Source organism: Herpailurus yagouaroundi, unplaced genomic scaffold, assembly GCF_014898765.1.
Source record: "Herpailurus yagouaroundi ecotype Mexico unplaced genomic scaffold, PumYag 186, whole genome shotgun sequence".
NCBI lineage: Eukaryota > Metazoa > Chordata > Mammalia > Carnivora > Felidae > Herpailurus > Herpailurus yagouaroundi.
Genome location: NW_024412417.1, coordinates 9,997,293 through 10,023,703, shown reverse-complemented (window position 1 = coordinate 10,023,703; position 26,411 = coordinate 9,997,293). Strand labels below are relative to the sequence as shown.

At 39.8% G+C, this 26,411-nt stretch overlaps 1 protein-coding gene across 5 annotated transcripts in view; it reads left to right on the top strand.

Annotated features, from left to right (window-relative positions):
* The window catches only part of NIPAL2 (NIPA like domain containing 2), an 82,547-nt gene that overhangs the window by 47,372 nt on the left and 8,764 nt on the right, over positions 1-26,411 (top strand). For all 5 annotated transcript variants that reach the window (XM_040494086.1, XM_040494085.1, XM_040494082.1 and 2 more), the window contains 4 exons: positions 8,908-9,029; positions 15,661-15,757; positions 23,101-23,236; positions 25,118-25,206. In XM_040494086.1, the coding sequence (XP_040350020.1) occupies positions 8,908-9,029; positions 15,661-15,757; positions 23,101-23,236; positions 25,118-25,206 (444 nt within the window). The remainder of the gene's footprint in view (positions 1-8,907; positions 9,030-15,660; positions 15,758-23,100; positions 23,237-25,117; positions 25,207-26,411) is intronic.

Genomic DNA, 26,411 nt, shown 5'->3' with positions numbered 1-26,411 from the left:
TATATATATATAGCTACTATGAGCCTGAGGAATCTGGAGAGATTGTTCTGAGGGGAAGACATCCCAAATGGTTTGGTGTAAGGGAACCAGTTTATTCTGTGACTCCTGGTCACAAAAGCAACAGCGAGACCCCCATTGATCAGGAGACATACTATAAGGACCAAGAGAATTAGACGCAATATTTGTGTTGGAATCAGGTTAGCTGAACATTAAAAAACTCTTAAGGCTACCAGAAGTCAGGTCAAGCCAGAGTCCAGAAGCTAGACACTAGTTAATTAACACTAGCTGGCATCCAGTTGGGGAGTGGGGTATTTCAGGTTTTACCTAAGGGGAAGGGTGGGTTGGGAAACCAGATGTCAGCTGAAGAACTGTACAAAAAGATCTTAGAACCCAAGGCTTCCGTACGTGAGGAAGTCAGCTTCTAGGTGCCAGTGAACAGAAGCATCAGAGGAACCTGATTCCAGGCTGTTTTCCCTTTGACCACTTTTATACTTCATTCTTCGCCCACAAGTATCCATAGGAGACTTTTACAACAGAAGATCAGTAGCCTCTTGAAACAGAGGCTGCGTTCTCACAGCTGGATCCAGTTAAATGTCAGGCATTTCCCGAAGTATAAAATATTCCTCAAAACACTCCTTCAGGATGATATAAATGGTCAGATATGTTTAGAAAATATTACAATCATATCCTCTTCTAGGAGATTCACAGTGAACACTAGCACATTGAGGATCTGAGGGGGTCTTCTAGTAAAAGAACTATTCAAGTTTGTCTAACTCATCTCTTCCCAAATAGATTTGACTTGAGACTCTTTTTGGTGGAGCATCTGCCTTATGAAGCTGGTTCCAGGAAATACCAGTTTGAAGATGCTTTTCTAAAGGAACCTCAGGGCTAGTCATGAAGCCCAGGGACCACTGCCAGGGAGAGTTGATTCTGTCTATCCCCAGTGGGGATGTTGCATCTGGCTTTAGGTTATGCTTTGTACAGCTCCTGGCCTGTATACCTAGGCTGGGGCACCACCCACTGAGCCTACAACATGAATGACAGCCCTGAGTTGTCCGTTCATCAGCCCTGGCTCTTTATGGATACAAGAGGTGGGAGAGTGTAATCGTTAAGCAAATGGACTACCTAGGTTTTCATCCAAGCTCTCCACTTAGCAAGAACATCCCAAACAAGATCATTATATAGCACATATATAGTATAATATTTTAACAGTATAGTTATTTTTCACAGATTTGTTGTAAGCATTAAGTTAATTATATATAAAGCATTTAGAATTGTGCTTAGAAGTATTAGGTATTACTATTATTATTATCATCACATTTTAGTATGATGGTGATGTAATGTAACTCTCATGTCAGCCATACTTGTCAATGAAATTAACAGTTTTAAGAACACTACTTCCAAAAAAAAAAAAAAGATTACCCTCACTTGGCATGTACCTTCCCACCATACCTAGTCCGTTTACTATAAAGAGCAGAGATGAGCTTGTTTCCCTGTTGTGCATATGTGACAAGTTCATAGGAAGAAATTTTATTAACATCTGTGTATTGTGTCAAGCTAAATCTGAAACTCCCACAAGATCACTGTAGAAATTTAAGTGACTTGAGTTTGTATTTGATGAGAAAGTATATTTTGTACAGGACTGGCCATGAGGGTGGCAGATGCATCATGTCCAGCACCCATTCACTGACCCCACCTGCCGCTCACCCACAGCTGCCTGACTGCTCCGTCTTTGGTTCCCTCTGAGGCTCAGCTCTTGGTGCTTTGTGCACTAGTCTGCTGAGATTAGCAGTGGGTAGCAAACATAGTCCCACTAGCATTCTCTGTGTTCTGTTAAGTGTGTTATTTCCTTTCTTCTGTCTTCTTAAGACCAGTGGGGAGAAGTCTTCACCAGGCAGTCAGAAAACACCAACCAGTTCCTTCCTGTTCAGTCCTTGCATTCTCAAACTGGATTTTTACCCTTTTAGAGACAGCTCCAGTGACAGTCTATGATCTTCCCTGGATCATAAGATTAAAGATACAATTTTGAATACATTTTTTTTAACGAGATCATAAGGAAAGTGGAGCCGTCCACTATTTCAACAAAGCATAAAGCATGTTTACCAACAGACCCAAGTATCCTCAGTTTCTCTGCTGTAAGAAACCAAAAGCACAAACGTATGTTTAGTAATTAATGTGTTAGTATTTTATCTTTGTTGGAAAAGACTTAGATAGCCAATGAATCCAATCCAATTTATCATACAAGCAAAACTTTAAGGTTTCAGATTATCAAAGACTTTGAAAGTTATAAACATTTTCATTTATTCAACCTAGTTGGGTTTTTTTTTTTTAACAATTACCCATGAGAACTTTAAGACAAAATTAACCGTCATTTTAAGTCATCTTTTTGCTGACAAATTGCAACAAAGATAACACAGGCTTATTTAACTTTCAGTAATCCTTGGTAGAATAAAAGTTTTCTATTTCATGCTGATAACTCTAAGGACATGTCTATCTTAATTAATCCAACAAACTTAAATTAGTTTACCGAATATGTTGCACCTAGGTCCACTTAAAAGCCAATCAATTTGTTCCCCGCTGTCAGTTTTTTACCTGGGGAAATCTGAAGTGGGTGGTTTAAGTCCAAGGGGGTACTCTTTGCTCTTTGATAGCAGGGTAGGAGGAGCAGGAGCCAGTAACACCAGAGGCACGGAGGATGGTATAGGAGCAGGTTATTCGGGCTGTGCAGAAACAGGAGGAGGGCAGGAGAAGCAGAATAGGTGAGGTGCTGCTAGCAAGGCTGGAGGCAGGTAACAGCTCTGAGGGCAGAGAAAGAGGATCCCTGGTCCTAAAGACCAAGCTCGGACAGATGAACAGACACATATTTTCTTTCCACCGACAAAAGGTGAAAACAGCCAGTCCATGTCAGGCCAGAGAAGACAGGGAATCTCCCTGAAACAAAAGGAGTTCTGGCCTCTGCTTAGGAATATTCTTTAAGCCCCTGTCCTGAGGTTTAGCGACTACCACAGACAATTGGCTCCAATTATCATAGCCATTAATAATTCAGGCAGAAGCCCCCACATGCAATAAGAAGCCTCATTTGTTTCGTCCTCTCAAGATATATTTTGAGAAGAAGTAAACAAAGATGAGTAATTCAGGAAAAAGAGAGAGGCATGTACAGGATCCTGGCAGCAACCTGTTTACAGGGGAGACAAAGGATTGGCACATAGAGAACAGGACAAGACACAGGTAAGGTGGTAGAGGGGCCCAAGGCAGCTGAGCTGGTGGGTTGAGGGTCGAGGGTGAGGAGAGGGGGGTCCTCAAGCCCTGTAAAAGAATATGGACAGATCAGAGTTTGGGTACAGCACCATAAAGGCCTGGCCTTATGGGATTTCGGTCCATTTTCCCTGACATTTACAAAAAAATTCTAATTGATAAATAGTATTGAAGTTTAAGTATCTGTTAATGGGCCATTTTTCTTTGTCTCCTATGGAGTACTGAGGGTATGTGTTATTGCAGAAGAAGATGAGTCCTTTCTTCATTAAATCTTGCAATCCAAATTGTCTCCAGTGGGTTAAGAGACATCCCAAGGGGGAGTTTTTGGGGAATGAAGAAGAAAAGTCCATTACCATAATCCCCCTGACTGTGGGATGGCATCCCACTCAGGCTCATATCAAGGGTTCCTAGTGTTCAGAGCAACCAGAGCTTCCCTCAAAAAGTTGTTAATGAATACCAGCCTGTCTACTGAAGAGATGTCAATATCCCTGCAATTCCCCCATTGCATTCTAGACTACATATTGGTGCCAGTGAATAGACTGAAATACCATGGAGAACCTGCCATTTTTAACTGAGGGAGGCACTAAAAAAGTTCTACAAGGCGAAATTACCTAATACTGTAATTCAAGTAGTTAGTAGGGGACATTGATGAAGAATAGTAAAGATAGAAATCCATCATGGTCTAAGTGACATTCCAATACATGTAGTCTTTACAGACAACTTCCCAGGTTCCCCAGTTGGGTTTTAATTCAATTGATATTGACATTGGTTTTGGCTGGTTCCCAGTGGTCTCATGGCCAGAAGTGGCTAGACCGGGGATGTGGAGGGGATCACATTGGACCAATGAGGAGGAAACCTCGCATGGAAGTCTTAAGGTTGTCAGCAATCCTAGTGACAGGTGTCTGTCCCATGCTTTGTATAAGAACAGGGATAAGAGTGCCTGGGTGGCTTAGTCGTTTGAGCATCCGCTCTCGATTTTGGCTCAGTTCATGATCCCAGAGTTGTGGGATCAAATCCTGTGTCAGGCTCCGTGCTGAGTGTGGAGCCTGCTTAAGATTCTCTCTGTCTCCCTCTGCTCCTCTCCCCTGCTCACACTCGCTCTCTCTTTCTCTGTCTAAAAAAAAAAAAAGAAGGGGTTGGGGCGCCTGGGTGGCGCAGTCGGTTGAGCGTCCGACTTCAGCCAGGTCACGATCTCGCGGTCCGTGAGTTCGAGCCCCGCGTCAGGCTCTGGGCTGATGGCTCAGAGCCTGGAGCCTGTTTCCAATTCTGTGTCTCCCTCTCTCTCTGCCCCTTCCCCGTTCATGCTCTGTCTCTCTCTGTCCCAAAAATAAATAAATGTTGAAAAAAAAATTAAATAAATAAATAAATAAATAAATAAATAAAAAGAAGGGGTGGATAAAGAGAGGGCATCAAGTTCTGGGTCTTGTTACCATTCTGGCCAGGGTACTAGCTTCCAGTCAAAAGGCAGGCCTTTATCCTCCCTGGAGAGTAGTCACAGGCTCGAAGGTTGCAGCCAGAGCAGTCAACATGAGATTGTTCCAATAAGACCATATTTCTTGAAAAGCCCCTGGAGTTAAAGTAAAAGAAAAGAGGGAGTAACTTAAGTTTGTACCAAGGCTCGAAGTCTAGAAAGAAGAACAGCCCTAGGTTGGGCACCAGAAATGTTGTGGGGCTGCTGAGTGAACAGTCAAGAAAGAATTCTTAAGATACTTTCAGTGCAAAAAGGCGCTTTTATTATAGCCCAGGGACAGGACCCAGGGGCAGAAAGAGCTGCCAGTTTGGGATTAATTTTTAAGCTTTTCTGAGATAGCTTTTGACTCCCAGTGGTCTGTATCCTGAGGTAGATCTGTTCCAGGGTCCTCTGTCACATCAGGCTTCCGGGTGAGCTTTCAAATCTATTCAGCTCTCCAGAGCTGAATTTGGCCTCTTGCTCAGCCAAATTCTGGAGTCTAGCAGGTGTGATAAGTTCATTGTACCCAGAGATGAGGAGACTAGGTCACAGAGGGATAAATAACATGCCTAAGCTCTTCCAGCCAGCAAGTAGCAGCGAAATTTGAAATCTGTGGGGGCAGTTTCAGCATGGATTAGCCTTTCATGATCCAAGTTTTGATCTGTAATTTTATCATTTCCATGGGCAAAGGGCATGCCAAGGGCTTCTTCCCTTCCTGGAGTATCTTATGCTACCAGATTACTCCCTTGGGCAAGTGGGCCAGCAGAAGGTAAATTAGCAAGTTTCTAACTTAGAAATCTGTGTCTTTCAAATGAAAGAATATGTGTGGCTTCACTGAGAAAAAAAAATCAGGAAATGACATCTTTTAGATGCCACTTTTAGACAAAGATGGGCTATAAATACATTTTAAGGAAATTTATTTAAGGAGCTGTTAATGACTATCTTCAACACTTTTACACACTTATGGAAAATGTGCACATGATCCATACAGGAGACAGTGAATCACACAAATACAAATGATACCAAGTAGACAAGCATATAACAGGTAGCAGCTCTCTAGAACTGCCTTTGTAATTGTCACAGGAAGCTGAAATTAAGATTATAAAAAGAAAGAATGTGCGACCTACTGAGCTGCCATAGAGTTCTTTACTAGATTCCCACTGATATGGGGCTCAAGTGAAATAATGTATGTACAAAAGTACTTTGGAAGTACAATTGCAAAATCATCAGTCATTTCATTTGTGTTCAAGGAGTTTTGAAATGGAGCGAAGATTTACCTTGGTGAAAATGGGCACAGTATGCAAATGAGGAAGCAGATGTGAGGCAAGAAAGGAGATGTCAGGATGTGAACCAGGGACCCTTTTGGAAAGTTAAGTGAAATAATGCAACATCCAAAAATGAGATATTATGCAGACTTGAAAAGAATGAGGCTGTCCTACATACACTGATGTGAAATGTTCTCCAAGATATTCTGTTAAGTAGAACAAAAGCAAGTGTGTATAATATGCTATCATTTGTGTAGAAAACCAAAACTTATGCAGTCTCTCACACACCTGCATAAAACATCCCTGGAAAAGGAAATCTAAGATTTGGTGGCAGTATTAACTTCCAGGAGGGGAACTAGTGTGCCATAAGGGTGTGAGAAAGATTTAACTTTTCACTCACCACCCTTGTGTGTCTTTCAGATTTTTTTCACCTTACGTTACCCATTCAAAACTAACTTTAAAAAAAGAAATTTAAGGCGAGGGTAGGTGATGGGCATTGAAGAGGGCATCTTTTGGGATGAGCGCTGGGTGTTGTATGGAAACCAATTTGACAATAAATTTCATATATTAAAAAATAAACAAATAAATAAAAATAAAAAAAATTAAAAAAAAGAAATTTAATTGACACTAGATACAGTTATAGGAGATAAAAAAAATTACTGGCAGAGGAATTCAATAAAAATAAGAAATTTGGACTTCACAAAAGGAAGTTGGAAGTCTCTGAGATTTTTAAGTTGTATTCAATGGATTTATTCTACTTCAGTATACCAAGTTTAGAAAACTGTGTGTGTGTGTTTTCATTCCATCCTCCTAGGAACCTAATATTGAACAATTTTCTTACAAGATCTTTTTTTCTTTTCCAAAGAAAGGACAGGGCTGAACAATAATTTTGCCCAAGTTCTTATGTACGATTTTTATTATTTTCTCTTTATTGCAATGCTTAATAATGTATATTGTTTTTTCATTTTTAAAATTCTCATTAGAAATAGCTTTTACAATTTTGTATGTAATTTCTGCCTTCACAAAGTATTACAGAGTAAGTTCTTACATTAGAAGAAGCTTGTTTTATAGCTTCTACAAATACCTTGAATAGCTATTGTCTTGCTTGTGTGAAAAGTCAAATGCTATTTGTTCTCAAAAACTAGAGTTCAAAACCCTAAATCATTTGATTAAGAGGAACAGGAAATTGGTGTCTTTGAATTTGTGAGATTTTATAGACAAACCAAATTGCTTCAGGTTGGAGTCAGTGCTGGTTGTAAATTATATACACAACAACACTGACCTCAGTTATGAAACAAGTTGAATTATGTTTTCAAGGGTGCTATCTGAAAAATGCTACCTATATCATTTTTCTTTGCTGATTATTAATAAATAAGCAGTCTTCAGTGTTATTTGCAAGGTCAAGGCCTCCCTCTACTCCTCCTTATGTGGCCCCTCTTCCCATACACATTTCTTTCCTCCATTATTTTTTTAATATGAAATTTATTGTCAAATTGGTTTCCATACGATACCCAGTGCTCATCCCCAACAGGTGCCCTCCTCAATGCCCATCACCCACTTTCCCCTCCCTCCCACCTCCCATCAACCCTCAGTTTATTCTCAGTTTTTAAGAGTCTCTTATGTTTTGGCTTCCTCCCTAACTTTTTTTTCCCCTTCCCCTACCCCATGGTCTTCTGTTAAGCTTCTCAGGATCCACATAAGAGTGAAAACATATGGTATCTGTCTTTCTCTGTATGGCTTATTTCACTTAGCATCACACTCTCCAGTTCCATCCATGTTGCTACAAAGGGCCATATTTCATTCTTTCTCATTGCCACGTAGTACTCCATTGTGTATGTAAACCACAATTTTTTTTATCCATTCATCAGTTGATGGACATTTAGGCTCTTTCCATAATTTGGCAATTGTTGAAAGTGCTGCTATAAACATTGGGATACAAGTGCCCCTATGCATCAGTATTCCTGTATCCCTTGGGTAAATTCCTAGCAGTGCTATTGCTGGGTCATAGGGTAGGTCTATTTTTAATTTTTTGAGGAACCTCCACAGTTTTCCAGAGTGGCCGCACCAATTTGCATTCCCACCAACAGTGCAAGAGGGTTCCCGTTTCTCCACATCCTCTCCAGCATCTATAGTCTCCTGATTTGTTCATTTTGGCCACTCTGACTGGCATGAGGTGGTATCTCAGTGTGGTTTTGATTTGTATTTCTCTGATGAGGTTTCCTCCATTATTTTAAGTAATTTGAAAGGCATGACAGTAACACATGGCTTACATAGGTTTATAATGTGATATTTTACTAAGTTACTCCTAGAATTCTAGATTCTAAATTGGATTAAATAAATCTTACAGCAAAGTCAGCATTCACCTTTGTCATTTCTGTTAAAAGGTCTCTAATAAATGGCAATGATTAAGGTGCTCTTTTACCAGAGTTTCAAAGTGTAAAATCACGTGTGTGTGTGTGTGTGTGTGTGTGTGTGTGTGTGTGTGTGTACAAGCTGCAAAGATTAGTGAGTAGATCATCAGGTGTTGAACTTCCCCACTCTCTGGGCTCTGATGGATCTATCATTTTCTTAGTGGTCCATGTGGAAACAAACAGCCAGCTTGGATGTGTTTTCATGTCTCCAAATGCACGTGTTCTGATCTTTCCCATCTTTGGGGAAAGGTTTTCTGAGGAGGCAAGGATTCATCTGAAACAACAAGAAAAATCAGAAGTCATGTCATACCCCATCCTTTCCCTGGCCCTTATCCCCCTTTTAAAGATAATGCTATCATGTGAATGCAGGATGCTATCTAGGGATGGTTTGATGAGTTGTATTTTAACAGGGAGGGGCTGTAGGCATTTTTACAAGCAATACTCCGTCTATAGGTAATGTTTGCATTGACAAAAAGGCTTAAATATCCCTTTTCAACTTGGTTTGTCTTTTCAATTTTATTTAAAGGTATGACACTGGGATTTGCAGGAACCTATTTATTGGTGAACTTTGCTCCAAATAGAACTCAGTCTATCTCTGCAAGAACAGTACAGTATTACTTTGTTGGCTGGCAGTTCCTGATCTATGTGGTAAGAATTTAAAAAAAATTTTTACTATCCCATAAACTATATTATCTAGACCACTTGTACCTACAGATGTTAGAGAATGAATATAATCTTTGCCTCTCAACATTAATCTCTCATTAAACCATAAATAGATTTGACTAATACCAAAGTATTTGAAACACTAAATCAGCAATAGAGCACCCCCAGTTTCCCAAGTATCCTATTCTTGACCTGTCACTGGAACAATTTCCACAATAATTTAATCCAACAAATTCCAAAGCAATGTGTTTTAGGACAACTCAAAGTAAAAACACAAACCCCAAAAACCTCTCTTCCCAGGTCAAAGGGAAATACCTGAAGACACATTTTAATTCATTGGCTTTAATTCAAGATAGATATTTTCTTCAAAAAAGTGTTCATTGAGAACATGTACCAGATTGTCTGGGGAGAAGTAGACAGCAGAAGGATAATGCTGAGAGATGTGTAAAAGAAAGAATGGAATGAGCTGATATAGAAATTTGAAGCCACTAACTGGGATGCTTTATTTGATGTAGTGGCTGTACCCCGTGAGTATAGAGAGAACGTGCTTGTGGTGGTTGATGTGTAACTTGTTTCAGAAGTCAGTTTATATTGAAGAAAAAGAGTATTCCAGGAGGGGCAGGTGGTAAGAAGAAAACTGGGATAGACTACGTGACCTTTAACCGAGAACTATATTAGTAAAATAATTGTGAATTCAACAAGAAGAATCAAAGCACAGAGAATCATACATATTTAGCATCAGAAATGATTTTGAAAAACTATCTGATCTAGTCCTCTGCTATTGAAATAGGTAAAATAGTATGACCCTACTTCATATACCTGTTATTCAAAACTGTGCCATTGGCATTTGCAGGGACATGTTTACTGGTGAACTTTGCTTTAAGTGTAACCCAGGATATTACAGTGGGAACTATGTGATATTACATTATTATCTGGCAGTCCTTAATCTTTGTGACAGGAATTCTATATATCTTGCCATCTCTGATATATAATTCCGACCACCAGAACACAAATGCTCACAGGTGTTTTCTCTTTCTAGTCTCCCTCTATACTGCTTTCTTTCACTTAAACAAATTAGGTTTCTCTGTTTTTGTTTTTGTTTTTAAATCCTCATCCATACACACTCTTCAATCAACTGTCCTATTTCCCTTCCACTCTACTCTCCCCTCTACTTTCCCAACTCCTATTCACTCCTCACTCTTTATCATCTGATAGATCCGTGCCCCCCCCCCCCAACAAATTGCCAAATGGAATTGCTTTTTTGGTCCTGCTGTTTTTGAACCTTGTGCAGCATTTACTCATAACCCACCATCTTCTCCTTGAACCCCTCTCTTCCGTGGCTTCCTCAATTTATTTTCCCGATTTCTCCTCTTCCTCTCTGACTAGGCCATCCAATACTCTTTGTGGGCGCATCCTTCTCTCATGCCAACCACTCTTGATCTCTTCATGCTACATATTCTTCCAAGGTTTTCTAGTGTGATCTCATTGACAACCCCCATCATCCTTTAGAAAGACTTCTAAATCCAGTCTACATCTCTCTCCCAGGCGTCTTCTGAGCTGCAATTCTGTGTTCTCATCTGTCCACTGATTGCTCATCCCTGTCTTGGACGTGTCATGGGTTCCTCAAATGTAACATCTCAAAAATTGAACTCAGTGTCTTCTCTCCTGAACTCTCCTCCTTTTTATATTGGAAGGCTCCCCTTCCCCTGTACATCAGACTTTAGGATTGGACTGCCTAATTCAGATTAGCCTTCTTCAGGTCTGTCATTCTTTGTGTCTCTCCTCTGCCCCATTGTAACTTCCTGCTTGTCCGGCAGACCTAGCCCGTTAACAATCACAGATTTTATCAATCAAATCCATTTTCATGATAGCTGAGACTTGAAGTCCTACCAACGTATTATTATTATTTTCCTACAGGCAAAACAGATTCTTCATCCAGTAAGAAAAGGGTCACCCAATCGGTGACCAGAAAATGAATAGCCCGAGTTGAATCCTTGGGAGATTAAATATGCAGCAAGGTTTGATTTCCTGGAATAAGCAGCAGTGTTTGATGATGACGTGTCTTATATTATTTTAACACCAGAGAAAACATTTAAAAGAACGAAACTACTCTTTCTTAAACCTTCTATTTCCACAAAAGAAACTCTGACATTACTTGTATTTTGCCGTTTTCCAAAGTCAACTCTTAAATTCATTCATTCATTTATTCACTAGTTCATTCAACAGACTGGACATCCAGGGTATAGAGAAGAAGTCCTGTAACAGGAATTTTATAGCCCTGGGAGAGACCCATATTCCCATAAAATAATGAAAGTATGTTTGAAAGTAAATGTCATCCAAAAATGTAACTAATTCCAGATATTATAAGATAGCATAAAATAAATCTTTAATAAAGTCACATTTGAATAATACTATGGAGGAGCGCCTCTCACGGTCTGTGAGTTCGAAACTCGTGTCAGGCTCTGTGCTGACGGCCCAGAGCCTGGAGGCTGCTTCAGATTCTATGTCTCTCTCTCTCTCTCTCTCTCTCTCTGCCCCTCCCCCTCTCACGCTCTGTCTCTGTCTCTGAAAACTGAATAAACCTTAAAAAAAAATTTTTTTAATAACACTATTGTCTTTAGACTCTAAAGGGAATATATCTACATTATCTTAGTTTGGAATTTAATCCATTTTATGTTACCTCTCTAAAGACTCTAGATGTTACCAATTACATGCTAAGCTCTTGAGCTGAAGTTTGGCTTAAATCTGACATCGATGTTTAAGTTTGGCTTAAACATCAAGGTAATTAATATTTAATCCTTAGAGATGGAGGTTTCCATGCTTTTTCTGCAAACCATGACTGCAGAGATCATAATTACAGCAATTAAGGCTATTCTTTGAAGGATCATTCATCTAGCTACTCTTGTATTACACTGAATAGAAATGCAGTACCTGAATTGCTTTTTAGGACTGATCAAATAACTACTAAAATGAATAAGAAAGCATTTTAGAGTCTGAATAAGCTGTACATTTCTCAAAAAAGGGTTGTAAAATTGTATCCCAGGCTGGCTAACAGCATCTCCCTGTCTCGGGTGTTTACCAGCACCAGATGGATGTCCATGGAACGTCCATGTTCGTGTTACATTTAAGGCTTGCGTGAAGTAGAAGCCTCAGAAACAAGGCCCAGGAGCCTGTATCTCTTTTGTCACATCATCCCATGGCCCGCCAGTACTCCTCACCACCAAAAACAGGGTGATGAGTGCCTTTAAATCTAATTCGATGAGAGAACCAATCCAGAAAAACCCAGAGTCAATTCAGAAAACTCATCCTGAAGATTCTGTTCTTCTGGAAGGACTTCAGATACCAGAACCTAAGTTAGCTTCCAATTACTTCCATAACGAATTGCCACAGACTTAGTGGCTTAAAGCAATACAGATTTATTATCTTACAGTTTTAAAGGTCAGAAGTCCAACACGGGTCTCACTGGGCTAAAATCAAGGTATTGGCAGGGTTATATTCCTTGCCTGTGCCTCTGGAGGAGAATCCATTTCCTTGCCTTTTCCACCTTCTAGAGGCCGCCAGCCTTCCTTGACGCTGTTCTTTCTCATGTTCCATCTCTCTCTGACCATGCCTGGGATGGTTCTCTGCTTTTTAGGACTCGTATGAGTACTTTGAACCCTCTTGGATAATCCAGGATAATCTCCCCATCTCAAGGTCCATAGCCTTAATTGCATCTCCAAAGCCCCTCTGCCATGTAAAGTAACATACACACAAGTTACAGAGATTAGGACATGGGCATCTTTGGGAGGCCATTATTCTGCCTACCAGACCTACGTCATTTAACCCCTCTGAGCCTTGGTTTCTTCATCTGTAAAATAGTGCCTGCTTCCTCAGGTTGTGAGGATTGAGTGAATTGGTACAAGTAGAGCGGGTGGTGAGCCTGCAGTTAAGTGCTGTTATTATTTCTGACCTCTGAGACAGCAATCAGCAAAGCAGCCTCTCCCTGGGTCTCAGCAACCTGTAGAAATCACAGCCGCTTTAACAGTGATATTTTCAGAGAGGGGGAGAAATGTTGCTAGGAAAAAAAATGAACATTAATTCATGCTGCTTGAATATTTTATTCCTGGGAGCTCCGTGACCTCTTGCCACAAGGCAGAATGCAGGGCAATGACAGCCATTCTGTGAGTCATAGGAGCTCGTGTTAACCATAGAGATGGAATTTGGAAGAGAAAGAAAGGAAAGGAAAGGAAAGGAAAGGAAAGGAAGGAAGGAAGGAAGGAAGGAAGGAAGGAAGGAAGGAAGGAAGAAAGTCATATTTGATATTTAGAACTGATAACTACCCTCATTTCTCCCTTCCCCCCAATTAATAATCCTCCCGCTAACAGATTTAGCTAAGACACTCTGTGCATTAATGCAGGCTGAGCCACCTTCTTTCCAGAAACAAATACAGTGGTCCCAAATGCTGCCGTGAGTTGTTTATGTCAGTGTGAGAAATGGAAGCCTGTGGTTGAGAGGGGAGTGAAGCCGACAGGGGTATTTCTGCTAACGACTGATGAGCTGCACAGAGGTGGGGACACCCAACCCATGTTGTGATGGCAGTTTGGGGGAAGACAAAGTGATAGGAGTTTAATAGCCTTTGTAGCATGGCTTGATTCAATTAAAGACCTGGCAAAAAGTCCTTTAAGAAAAAGTCAAAGTAATTGGTTTAATTTACCAGGAAAAAGCTGAGGGATGACTTAATCTTCCACATGAGATGAAAGGTTTTTAAATGAGGAAGATATGGTCTTGCTGCTTTCCATGCCCACAGAGGATTAAAAAAAGAAAAAAGCAAACCTTGAACTGAAACAGTAGAGATTCATGTTGATTTAGAGATGGCTCCATAAGTAAAATATAGTCCTGAATGTACTGAAGTCCGTAACTCTAGTAATTTTTAAGGAAAAAATTAGTGGTGGTGTTTTTATGTCAGAAAAGTAAACATTCATATTTACGATTTCAGGCCAGGGATACTACCTCTTTGAAAAAAAATAACTTGCATCAGGCTATCTTAAGGACTTCAAAAAAGAAAAAAGTGAAAACAAAAATAAAACTGAGAACTCCAAGTGACATTAGAGTTTTCTTATGGGCAGGAAAATTTTAGACATTCAGTCAATTAATATTTATTGAACACTCAGTTTATTAGACATTAAGTCTTGGTCTTTGGCAAGGTGTTCATAATAAATTTGAGGTGTAATTTATTCATTAATTCCATAAATACTCATTGAGTAACCGACTGTGCCCAGGCACGAAAGACAGTAGCAAACAGGACAGATAAAGCCCCTGTTCTCATAGAACTGATGTGCTAGTTGGGGAGACAGACAAGAAACATACAAATGCATGAACAGGAAATATTCTACACTCCACAGTAAATGAGGGGTGGCTCTGTTAGAGCAGTCAGAGAAGACATCTTGGAGGAAGTGATGTGTAAGCTGAGTGACTCCTTTGGGTGACTAGAGTGACTAGAAGGAGCCATTGTAGGGAGATCAGGGAAGGAGTATTCCAGGCAACTCCAACAGTTAGTGCAGTTAGTGCAAAGGCCAGAGCAATCTGAGCATTGCAGAGAACTGGCAGGGGGTGGGGGATCTGTGCCTGGCAGAGGTGGGCCATCCAGGATTTTATTCTTAATGTGATAGAAAACCATAGGAGATTTAAGCAAAGGAATGACTGGATATAATATATAATTCTATTACATATATCATCCTGGATAAATCTCATAAACAATGCACAGTGGGGGAAAAAAGCAAGTAATCAAAACCAAGTATGATTCTGCATGTATAAAGTCCAGACATGTGCAAAAATAAACAAGGCGCTGTTGGGAGACACATGAAAGGTGGTAAACCATAAAGAAAATGAAGAGTAAACACAGAATTCAGTGTAGTGGTTGCTGGGGAGAGCCGAGGAGAAGGGGGGTGCAATTGGGGTGGGGTGCACAGGAGACCTCAAAGTATGGGTAGGTTCTTTTTCTCTGGCTAGGTGCAGGGCACATGACTACTTGTCATATTATGTAAATACCTTATATATGTATCATATACACTCTCTATGAATGACCTAGTTCATTATTCAAATTGTGCTTTTAAATGATTCCTCTGGCCGCTGAATGGCTGGGTTGTAGAGGCAAGAGTAGAATCCGAGACGAATTGGAAGCTGTTGCAGTGGTCAGAGAGAGGGCGGCAGGGAGTGATGGAAAGGAAGGAGTTGCTGGCTGGTGCAAAAGGTGTGTGGTGAGGCCATTCATTGCAGGGGTGAAGGCCCCACGAGGGATAGGTGGGGAAGGAAGGCCTTCAGGAATTTACTGCCCGCGTTTGTGTGCTATGCTATTAAATGTACGCGTGGAGATGTCTAGAAGATAGTTGGGTAAATGAGATCAGGGTTGCCGATCTCGGCATCGTTGGCATATAGGTGAGGTTAGAGCTCTGGGTCTGGATGGCTGAGATTCCATATATTGTCCGCATATGTTTGTAATTGTCCTCAGGAACGCCAGGCACCCTCAATTCTCACAGGGGAACGAACTGTTGCAAAACCAGAAAGAGAAATGTGGCATTCAGAAGACTGTGTGTAAAATAATTGATACTCTACTCTTTTGCATCTTTTTCACTTCTAGATTTTCGAAATATTAATTTTCTGCACCCTCCTCTATTTCCATAAAAGAAAAGCAATGAAGCACGTGGTGATCCTGCTAAGCCTGGTGGCACTTCTAGGTAAGAACGTACTGTTCTCTCATTCTCCAATCTAACCATGCTAAGTGAGAAAAGAGGTTTGAAGGAGAACACTTAAGCATTCTGTTCCTTTCTCATTGTTTCTACTTTTCAACTCTGATCTGCAGAAAGAAACCCAGGCTCAATCACGCAAACTGTATTTTGCTCATCCATATCTACAAGTGGTATCTGTTTAGTTCCTTTAAAAACATGTCAGCGTTTTTACTTCTGAGTAATTTTATTTGCTCTCTGACAGTTGGAGGATTTTGTTTCTTAGGATGTACTTGAAAAATATTAAAAGAGGAACAAAAGAATGATCCCAATTGAAACTTTTTTCATCAGGAATTACTTACCAAAATATAGCTAATATGAAATGTAAATGTAAGCAGTATGATTTTCTTAAATACAACATTTCTTTCATTCATTGTTTATCTACCCATTTCCTTTTTTTGCCCAGGATTTGAAAACTGATGGTTCCGTAAGCCCACTGTGTATTTTTAAATCTGCCCTTTCCCCTTCTCTTACACACACACACATACACACACACACACACACACACACACACACACACACATCTTCATATAAATCAACACTCTCTCAGGAGCTTTCAATAATCACTTGGAAAATTGCCTTTTAAAAAGTTATTTATAATTTTTTTTTCCTCTTCCTTGCCAATAAAATGAACCATACGTCATGTGTTGTTTGCTATGATTCTGTAGATTATACCTATACCCCTGGGACAGGCAGCAACCTTCATGCTAAGGAGGGGCTGAGTTTCATTTGTCCATCTTCATTTCACAAACTAGTTCTCTCCTTTGAATTGAAAGATTTGTACCTGTGATAATTACTTGTAGAAATGAATTTATACCACAGTCAGGTATGCTGTTGATGAAAAGAACGGAAGAAGAACTTTATTGTTGCTTCTTTCCAAATTGCCAGATAGGGAGAACAAAAGCAAACAACTAAGAGATAAAATGCACATTATATAGGAAAATATTGAAAATAAAGGACATTTTAAATAGGAAAATAAGATAACAGAATTAAGATCATACATAGCAGTTATGATCATAAATGTAAATAGGGTAAATTCACCTAATAATAAAGAAAGATTCCCATATTGGGCTTCAGAAAAATTCCCAGATTGATTTTGAACAAAGATTCTGAAATTGGATTCATCCACAGTTCTCTGGTTTAGCTCCACAAGAGTTGTAGAAATGGTGACCTTTCTAACCGGCCCTTGCTGGTTGTGAAATACTCTGACTTCATACATAAATGTCATCTAAAACAAGTTAACTCAGACTGAAAGGAAAAGAAAGCAAAAGGGCATACTATTACTATCTAAGTTAAAATCCAGGCAGAAGCAAAGGCTCCTGGAGGCCCCATATTAGTATTTAGCTGCTCATCGTAGCAGAATTGAGGGTTGGGAGGGGGAGACACCAAGGCCAGGGGCCCTCAGGAGATTCAGGCAGCAGCTCTTTTGAAAACGATGTTAATAGAAATATGAGAGGAGTAGAAGACTTCTCTTAGTTCATGGAAGGTAGGTAGACAGAAAGATCTATAAGGACAGAAGAATGAGTCCTCAACGTTGCTCTAACGTTGAACTCTAAATCCTGAAAACAGACCATACACCTGCCTTCAAGTGCCTGTGTGACATTTACAGAAGTTAATTGTGTAATTGCCCACAAAGAAATCCTTGATAAATTCCAGGAAGTTGAAGTATGGACCACATTCTCAGATCACAGTGAAATAAAAACAGAAAATAATAACAAAAATAACAGAAACCAGTAAAACTGTAACATCTGGAAATGCTGACACTACTTTTAAACTGCAGCTGGGCCCAAGTAGAAACCAAGCTTTCATTGCAGCATATATTTTTAAATTATTATGAAAACACTTAGTATTAAACCTGTAGTTTATGACTAATGCTGTATTCAGAAGGAAATTCATTACATTAAATGTAAGTCAAGCACTCAGCTCAAAATGGGAGGGAAAAAAACACTGAAATAAAGCTGAAGCAAGCAGAAAGGAGTGATTAATAAAGGTAAAAATTAATGAAATAAAGCACAGAAAAACAATGGATTGATAAATAAACCCAAGAATCTATTCTTAAAAGACATTAAAATATATCCTTCATAAGACAAAAAAAAAAGGAAAAATCTCAAATATACAAAATTAGAAATAAAAGCGACAACAAAGATGAAAATTTGATTAAATTGATTATTTTTTAAAGGAAAATAGATATGGAGGACATGGAAGAACTGTTTAAAATGCTACATCCTGAAAAGAACCAGGCCTACATACTTGACTTTTTTTTTTATTATATGAAATTCATTGTCAAATTAGTTTCCATACAACACCCAGTGCTCATCCCAAAAGATGCCCTCTTCAATACCCATCACCCACCCTCCCCTCCCTCCCACCCCCCATCTTTACTTTCAACCTAGAAGGTTAAATCTTTAAGAAACAGATTCTGTTTTGTTGTTGTTGTTCACACTATTTGAGGACATAAGAAGAAAGCTTTCCCGTTTTGTTTACATAATGATTATCAATACTGATCCCAAGTAGCACACAGTAAGAATACCCTGTACTAATTTCCCCACTCAATATTAATGTAAAAGTCTCAAAAAATTAGCAAGTAGAATCCAGAAAAAAAAAAAAAACCCCAACATACTTCATGACCAAGTGGTCTTAATGAAACTGGTTCTTTTTCTCTGTAACGCTTACAATTTATACTTACATATCCTACTTACATATTTACATTCTGATATTGCTCATCTTCTCCACCTAATCAGTTCTATGAGGACACAGCCATGTCTGTTCTAGTTACACTGTATATAATTACCTAGAACTGAGGACAGTGAGCACAGAGAAAACATTTGAATTAACTAAATTAATTATGGGAATGAAAGCATGGTTCTTTAAGAAATCCATTGATATGGGGCGCCTGGGTGGCTCAGCAGGTTGAACGTCCAACTTCAGCTCAGGTCATGATCTCACCATCCGTGAGTTCAAGCCCTGCATCAGGCTCTGTGCTGACAGCTCAGAGCCTGGAGCCTGCCTTGGATTCTGTGTCTCCCTCTCTCTCTGACCCTCCCCTGTTCATGCTCCGTCTCTCTCTGTCTCAAAAATTTAAAAAATTTAAATTTAAAATTTATATTTTTAAAAAATATATTAAAAAAAAAAAGAAATCCATTGATATAGTTCATCATGTTAATGGCTCAAAAAGGGAAATATCATGTAAATATCCAGATGCTGAAAAGACATGTTAAAATTTAATATCCGTTCCTAATAAAGAATTTGAAATGTAATCAGAATAGAAAGATATCTGTGTTAAAAACATATTTCTCTCTTTTTAATAATTTTCACTTTATTGGGAAATTATTGACACATAGAGTGTATGTATTTAAGTATGCCACGTGGTAATTTGATGCGCATATACATCACAGAATGATTACCGAGCTCATGATAATGAACACATTTATCACCCCCTATAGTTAACATAGTGAACTGTGTGTGTGTGTGTGTGTGTGTGTGTGTGTGTAATGAGAATGCTTAAGATCTCTGAGCAACTCTGAAGTATACAATACCGCATTATTAACTGTAGTCACCATGCTGTGTCTTAGATCCTCAGAATTTACTGTTCTTAAACTAAACATTTAGACCCTTTGACCTACATCACTCCCTTCCCCCTACTCCCTGCCCCTGACAGCCACCATTCTAGTCTCTGTTTCTGTGAAATTGGAAAAATATATTTCTCTTAAACCAAAAGCTGAAGCCTACATGCTGGAGAAATAGCACAAGTGCTGTCATCATACTAAGAAATGAGAAAAAGATTGCCCACTCTTCCCTTTATACTTACCTGTGCTGGTTAGGCATTTTACAATGATCACTAATGACTTCTACAAGAAAAAATGATTATGGAAACCATGTAGCAGCTTTGAAAAATAGTTATAGTGTCAAATTAAATGGAAAATGTAGCACACAACATGGTACCTACCTTCGTTGTGATTAAAAGGGCGCATGAAGCAGACGCTGGAGATGAGTGAGAGGTAACAGTAGTATGCAGGTGGATTTGTTTTTACTTTATTGTTAATATTGTTTAAGTGATAGATAAAAAAAAATGAACTAAAAAGAAAATAGAAAGTGAGGGCAACCAGGAAGAAAGGAAACTGGCTTCTGGTGAGGGGCTCCCCAGGCCTGTGGCTGCAGTCTTTCCTAAGTCTTAAAACTCCCAACCGAATACTTCCAACTAGGGGCACCTGGGTGGCTCAGTTGGTTAAGCGTCCGACTCTTGGTTTCAGCTCAGATCATGGTCTCACGGTTTGTGGGTTCGAGATCCGCATCAGGTTCCACACTGATGGTACCGAACTTACTTGAGAGTCTCGGGCTCTCCCTCTCTCTCTGCCCCTCTCCCGCTCTCTCTCTCTCAAAATAAATAAATAAATTTTTTTTTAAAAAGATGCTTTCAACTGATCAGGAAGCTGAGAAAGCTAGGAAGTCCTTCTCTATGCTTAGCATACTCAGATTATGGAAGCCAAATTAATAAGTGAAATATTTGTGGCTCTAATAAGGAGACATTGGTAGCAATTTGGGAAAGTCTCTGGAAGGAACAGTTGATGAAGTCGGAGGAAACCGAGAAGGCCAGATTTCAAACACAGGTCAGCTATGTCAGGCAAAAGCAGTACCACTGTGATGACGAAAGTAATACATGTCTATTGTTGAGAAATAAGAAAAACAGAGAGGGCCATCAAGAAAAAGGTAAAAATCCATGTAACTGAGCACTGCCTCACAGTACTATGGGAATGTGACTGATAGTCTGTAGAAGGCAGCTTGCCAGTATATTTCAGAAGAACAGCATCTGTCACCAGAGCCCCACCCCGCTCCCCCGCCCCATAGCTCATTTTCCTAGGGCAATTGGCAGAGTGCTTTGCAAAGATATATGTTCAGGGATATTCATTACAACCTCATTTTTAATTCCAGGAAAAAAAAGGATGTACCTAAATAACCTAAATATGCAAAAAATAGGGAATTACCAAGATGAAGTATAATTCATGCAAAGGCATACTTCACAGCTGATGAAAATCATGCTCAGAAGAATATTTAATGGCATAGAAAATACTTGATGGCAGTTGAAACTAGGTTCCTAAATAGTATATACTATTTGTTATATATATATAACATATGTATATACATATGTTATAATGTATTCATATCCAGAGACAGGAAAATAGCTACAAAGAAATATTCCCAAATGTTAAAAATGACTTGGGGATGAGTGTTGAGATTACAGGTGATTTTCATTTTTCTTTCCAGGCTTTTCTGCATTTTTCCAAATTTTCTTAAAGGAACATATAAACTTTTATAGTTTTAAAAAATGAGTTTAAAGGCTCTTCATAATCCCAGTGCCTAGAGATAACTACCAATAGGATCTTGACGTTGTTTCTTCTGGCATTTTTTCCTAGCTTTTTTTTTTTTTTCTGTATATAAAAAGAGAAAATATATAAGCACTTTATATTTTTTATGTATACATTAGAATGATAGCATATTAAATTTTGTATTTTCACCTGTCCTCACCAACCACATTCCCACCCAAAAATAAAACAGAAGTACTTGTCACCAGCCTAGAAATAACTTGCAGAGTTATAATAAAGAGTGATTAATTGGTTGGTGATTGTACATGCTTTGGAAATACAGTGATTAACTATATTAGCAAACCAATAGTTGGTTTAGCTATTTAATAAAAAGTCTAGTTTTGTTTTTGTTTTGCGGTCAAGTATAATTTAACATCAGATGGTAGTTGCATTAGATGACCTTGAAGGGCCTTTGCAATCCTGAGGTTCTGAGGCTAATGGAATAGTGTGTTCAACTCTTTCCCCATTAATGATCCCTTTGGGAAACCTGGCTGTTCAGACCACAAGGCCATAACCACATTGTACTCTAATTTCAAGCAAAATTTTGAAGAGGAAATCAATGTCCCTCAAGAGCTAACCTTACAAACTTAAACCATCAAGTGGCGCACATCACTGCAGATAAAATTCCTAGATTAGCTGAGATAGGACTATTGTCATAATCTGTAGAAAACATGTAAGATGATCAGGTCAAAAGCTATTTAAAGATGAAGAGGGACCCAGTTGTAAGGGCCTCTTTGTTCAGATTGGGGGTTTGTTTTTAGAATTTGTCACCTGTTCTCTGTTACGATTTTTAGTGGAAAGGAAAATGCCTGATTTGGAAGTGTGCCCTGGTACTCTTCAAGTTGAAGTATATTTTCAGTTTTTGGAAAAGGAGGTTATGGGAGGCTTTCCCTGGTTGGCCATCAGCTGCTATTTTAAACATTCTCTCTATATAATGCCTTTTCAAAAGCTAAAAGGGATAAAGCTCAGATATATCATGACCAGGTAGACCAACAGCACAAAGAAAATGTTTCTTGTTCGCATTGCCTTTGACTTAGAGTTATTTGCTTTCACGTAAAAATGATTTTTTTCACTTTCTGTAGGTTTCAGCTTAGTTACGGAATTAGATGCGACATTAAATTTAAGCAACCTAAAACCAAAAGAAAACGCTATTTTCTTCCTACAGAGACATGGTGTTTCTAGAAAATGCCTCATTGCTTTCATATTATAACCTTATCAAGTCACTTCTTCATTGCTGTTGGGAACCTATGAAAAATTGGTTTGCCTAAGGCCAGGTTCCTCTTTAGCATAAGAGTATAAATAGAAAGTGCTTATGTGACCCTTAGATTTATGGTTGACTCTGAGAGATGGATACTCAGCTCTGGTCCTGCTTCCTATTATTGTCTTCAAAAAAATTTTTTTTTCATGAGACTTCTAGACATTTATGAACAAAAAGGCTCAGACATAGACTCAGTACAATTCTTAGTAAACTCACAGAGGGAGTCGCTTTCCACTCACCAGTTTTCTCATCTATTTGGCTTTCGATTTTTCAGTATCGTTTAATAGTTATTTTCCCACTCACGTCACATGGACTGTCTGACTTTGCTTCTCTCCCCCACCTTCATTGTTTTCTCCTCTCCCATCTCCTAGTAATTATAACCTCTGCGACATCCTTTCAGCAGTGAGGGCTGGAAAATAAGCATCTTGCTCCCAAGATAAAAAGCACCCAGTCGCGTAGCAGATCTTTAGCTGATTTAGGCAAATTCAAAGTGCCGCGCGGCTTGAGCGGCCGGGCTACCCCTTGTCCGGAGCCACGTCCTACCCCCGCCTCTCACGAGCCTGCGTCCTGAAAGCGTGACTGGAGTATTGACCACTCTACTGTGTAAGCTTCAGATATTTGTTGCTAATTCTGTCTCAAAAATGTATTTTATTTGTGTCTCCTGTTTTCTTTTTCAGCCTCGTTGACTGTCATTTCAGTAAAAGCAGTCTCAGGCATGATCACTTTTTCTGTGACGGATAAAATGCAACTAACTTATCCCATCTTCTATATCATGTTTATCATCATGATAGCGTCTTGTGTTTTCCAAGTCAAGTAAGTTAGCTTCTACCTATTCACTAATCTTTCAACATTCCCGTGCTTCTCTGAGCATTAATCTTTATTGGCGTCCGTGGATAATTAAAATGAGGTGTAACTGATTTCTGAGGGTGAAGGGCCTTCAGCTTGTCCTCAGCCAGCACGCCTTGCTTTCTCCTTCGCGTCCAATAATAAGTTTTTACTAAGCTTTGCCTTCATGTCTTGTGAGTTCTAAAGTATGGCCGCAATCTAGCTAAGTGCACTTTGATACTTTCCTGATGCTCTTCTGCTTGTAATTAATATCCATCGTACGCAGGTTGTCATTAGCAATAAATCAAAGGGGAAGGTCCACATCCAGGATTTCATTCTAAATATAGGAAATACATGAACCCTTCACCTTCATTCTTAGCTCATGCTCATTAATTGCCCAGGGATGGACAAAACCAGACGTTTGGCCGGGAGGGAAATCCTTTCCCCAGAACTTTGCATCCTTGGCCAGAATTTTCTTTGTACCCATGGGATCGCGGAATGATTGTTTTATGTTTCTCTTGGGGCCTAAGAGTGGTGACATGGAACATTTTAAATTTCTGTTCTCTCCCCCCCACCCTCCGCCACCTCCTTCTGCTCCAGTCACTTCCCCTCCGTTTCACATCATGATTATGCCTTTGCCTGCGAGGCTGTCTTTAGCCAGCCAGGAAGTTTTCTGTTTATCCCAAAATGCTGTGCAAAAGCTCCATCCCGGAGCCAGCTGGGAAATCAGGGCCTAAACTTGGGAAGAGTTTAGGGAAGAGTTCCCTCCATAGATGCTAGCAGCAAAGCCTAATAGTTCTGGGTCGGACATGGGCCTGTTGCAAAGAAGGTGGAGAGTGACTGGAAAAACCCAGTGTTTTGTCACTGTTTCATTTGTCATTTCCTTATGAGAATGAGTGTGTTTCTAATGCTTGAGACTTGCCACTTTGTTTCATCTCCCTTTCTTCTTCCGAATTCATCAGCACGGCTATAACATCTTTTTGGAATTTGGTGATTAGCATCATTATCTTTAAACTCAGCTTTATGAATTTAAGAGGCAGGTCCAACCCAAGGCACCCTGCATTCCCACCACCCTTGTCCCAGTCCCTGCCTCTTCCACACTGGTGCCCCGTGAATGCACTAGAACTGTAGAACTGGCCACCCATCAAAACCGCCTGAGGAGTGGTCTTGTTTGTTCATAGATAGGTACATATACACACACACATATACATGCATGCATGTACACACACGTGTGCTCAGGCACACCTGGGATCTACCCACAAAGCATTTCTTTTTAATTGTGCTAAGACAGGACCTAAACGTCAGTGCTTTTTAAAATTGCTCAGTTGACGTCAATGACAGGGCAGCACGGCTTCACTGTGGGAACCTGAGTCGCGCTGGTGGCCAGAGTGCGAAACTGAGCTCCCCACATGTGCTGTGCAGCTGGAGCACGGAGCATTGTTTTTGAAACATTAAACATTCCTTTACTTCTCCATCTTCCTTCTTGGCATGTGGCATGTCAATGGATAGCTACACTATTCCCCAGATATGATATTTAACAGATTCTAGGGTCTATCCTAATGAATCAGCTCCAGTGTGATACTGGTCCAGCAGCTTGACTCACTTCCAACTCAAACTTCTGTGGCCTCAGAATATGATTAATTGCTTTTCATTGTTACTGTTGTTGGTTTAAACAGACCATAAAACCTGACATCTGATCTCATACATCAGATGCATATAAGCTATGACTGCTGATTGGAAATGCCCTTTTACTGCACTTCCTTTCCCTTTGTAGTTGTAGCTTAAGGACATGCATTTCTTGAGGTTACTGTTAACTTGTTGCTGAACGTCTCTTAAAGCCAGAGCTTCAGTAAGTGCCTTCTGCTCTAGGTTCCTGAATCATGCCACGAAGCTCTACAACACAGCGATGGTGGTGCCCATTAACCATGTTTTCTTCACGACCAGCGCCATTATCGCAGGTGAGCTTGGGTTTTCTCTGCTCGGGTGATTCGACCCCCACAAAAGCATAAATAAAGTTTCTCTCGGAGTAAACAAGACAGCCAAGCAATCTTCAGTTAAAAGGACCTATGTAGCCGGTATCATACCCTGCTCACCTCCACCCGGATCTGAATTTGCTCCATAACATCCTCGCAGACAGGTTATTCTGCTTTGTGGGAAGGCTTCCCAGTGCTCTCTGTCTCCCGAGACACCTCGGTCCTGTTTTGGATCCTCCTAATTATTTGGAGTGCTCTAATTATTAGAAAGTGTTTCCTTATAGTGGGGTTGAAACTAGCCTCCCTGTAAATTCAAGACTCTCATCTTAGTTCTGCTTTCTGGAGTCTTCTCCTTGCCAGCCCTTCTTTTAATTTTTTTTTAATGTTTATTTTTGACAGAGAGAGAGAGAGAGAGAGAGAGAGAGCGAGAGCACGAGCGGGGGAGGGTCAGAGAGAGAGGGAGACACAGAATCTGAAGCAGGCTCCAGGCCCTGAGCTGTCAGCACAAAGCCCGACACGGGGCTCGAACTCGCAGACCGCGAGATCATGACCTAAGCCGAAGTCCAACTGAGCCACCCAGGCGCCCCTCCTTGCCAGCCTTTCTGATAATCAAAGCAGCTGAAGGTTCCTCTTGTGTCTTGTCTCTGGGCCAAACATTCCTCTTTCCATTAACTCCTCCTTCCTTGCCCCTTACCACTGATCACCTAGATCAAAGACTGGGGTCCAAAACTGAATCCAGTGTTCCAGGGAAAGGCAGGCAGATGAGAATAGAAGCTACTATCTTCACTGCTCTGGCCTCTATTTTTCTACTATTACAGTCCTTTTGTATTTATTGACAATGCAGAAACATATATATGTGAGACACAATAGCATTTTTTTTTAAAGCATAAATTTGACTTCACTCATATGAGGACTTTAAGATACAAGACAGATGAATATAAGGGAAGGGAAGCAAAAACAATATAAAAACAGTGAGGGAGAAAAAAAACGTAAGAGACTCTTAAATATGGAAAACAAACAGAGGGTTACTGGAGGGGTTGTGGGAGGAGGGGTGGGCTAAATGGGTAAGGGGCATGAAGGAATCTACTCCTGAAATCATTGTTGCACTGTATGCTAACTAACTTGGATGTAAATTTAAAAAATAAATTAAATTAAAAAAAAAGAAGAGATCAAAAAAAAAAAAAAAAAGC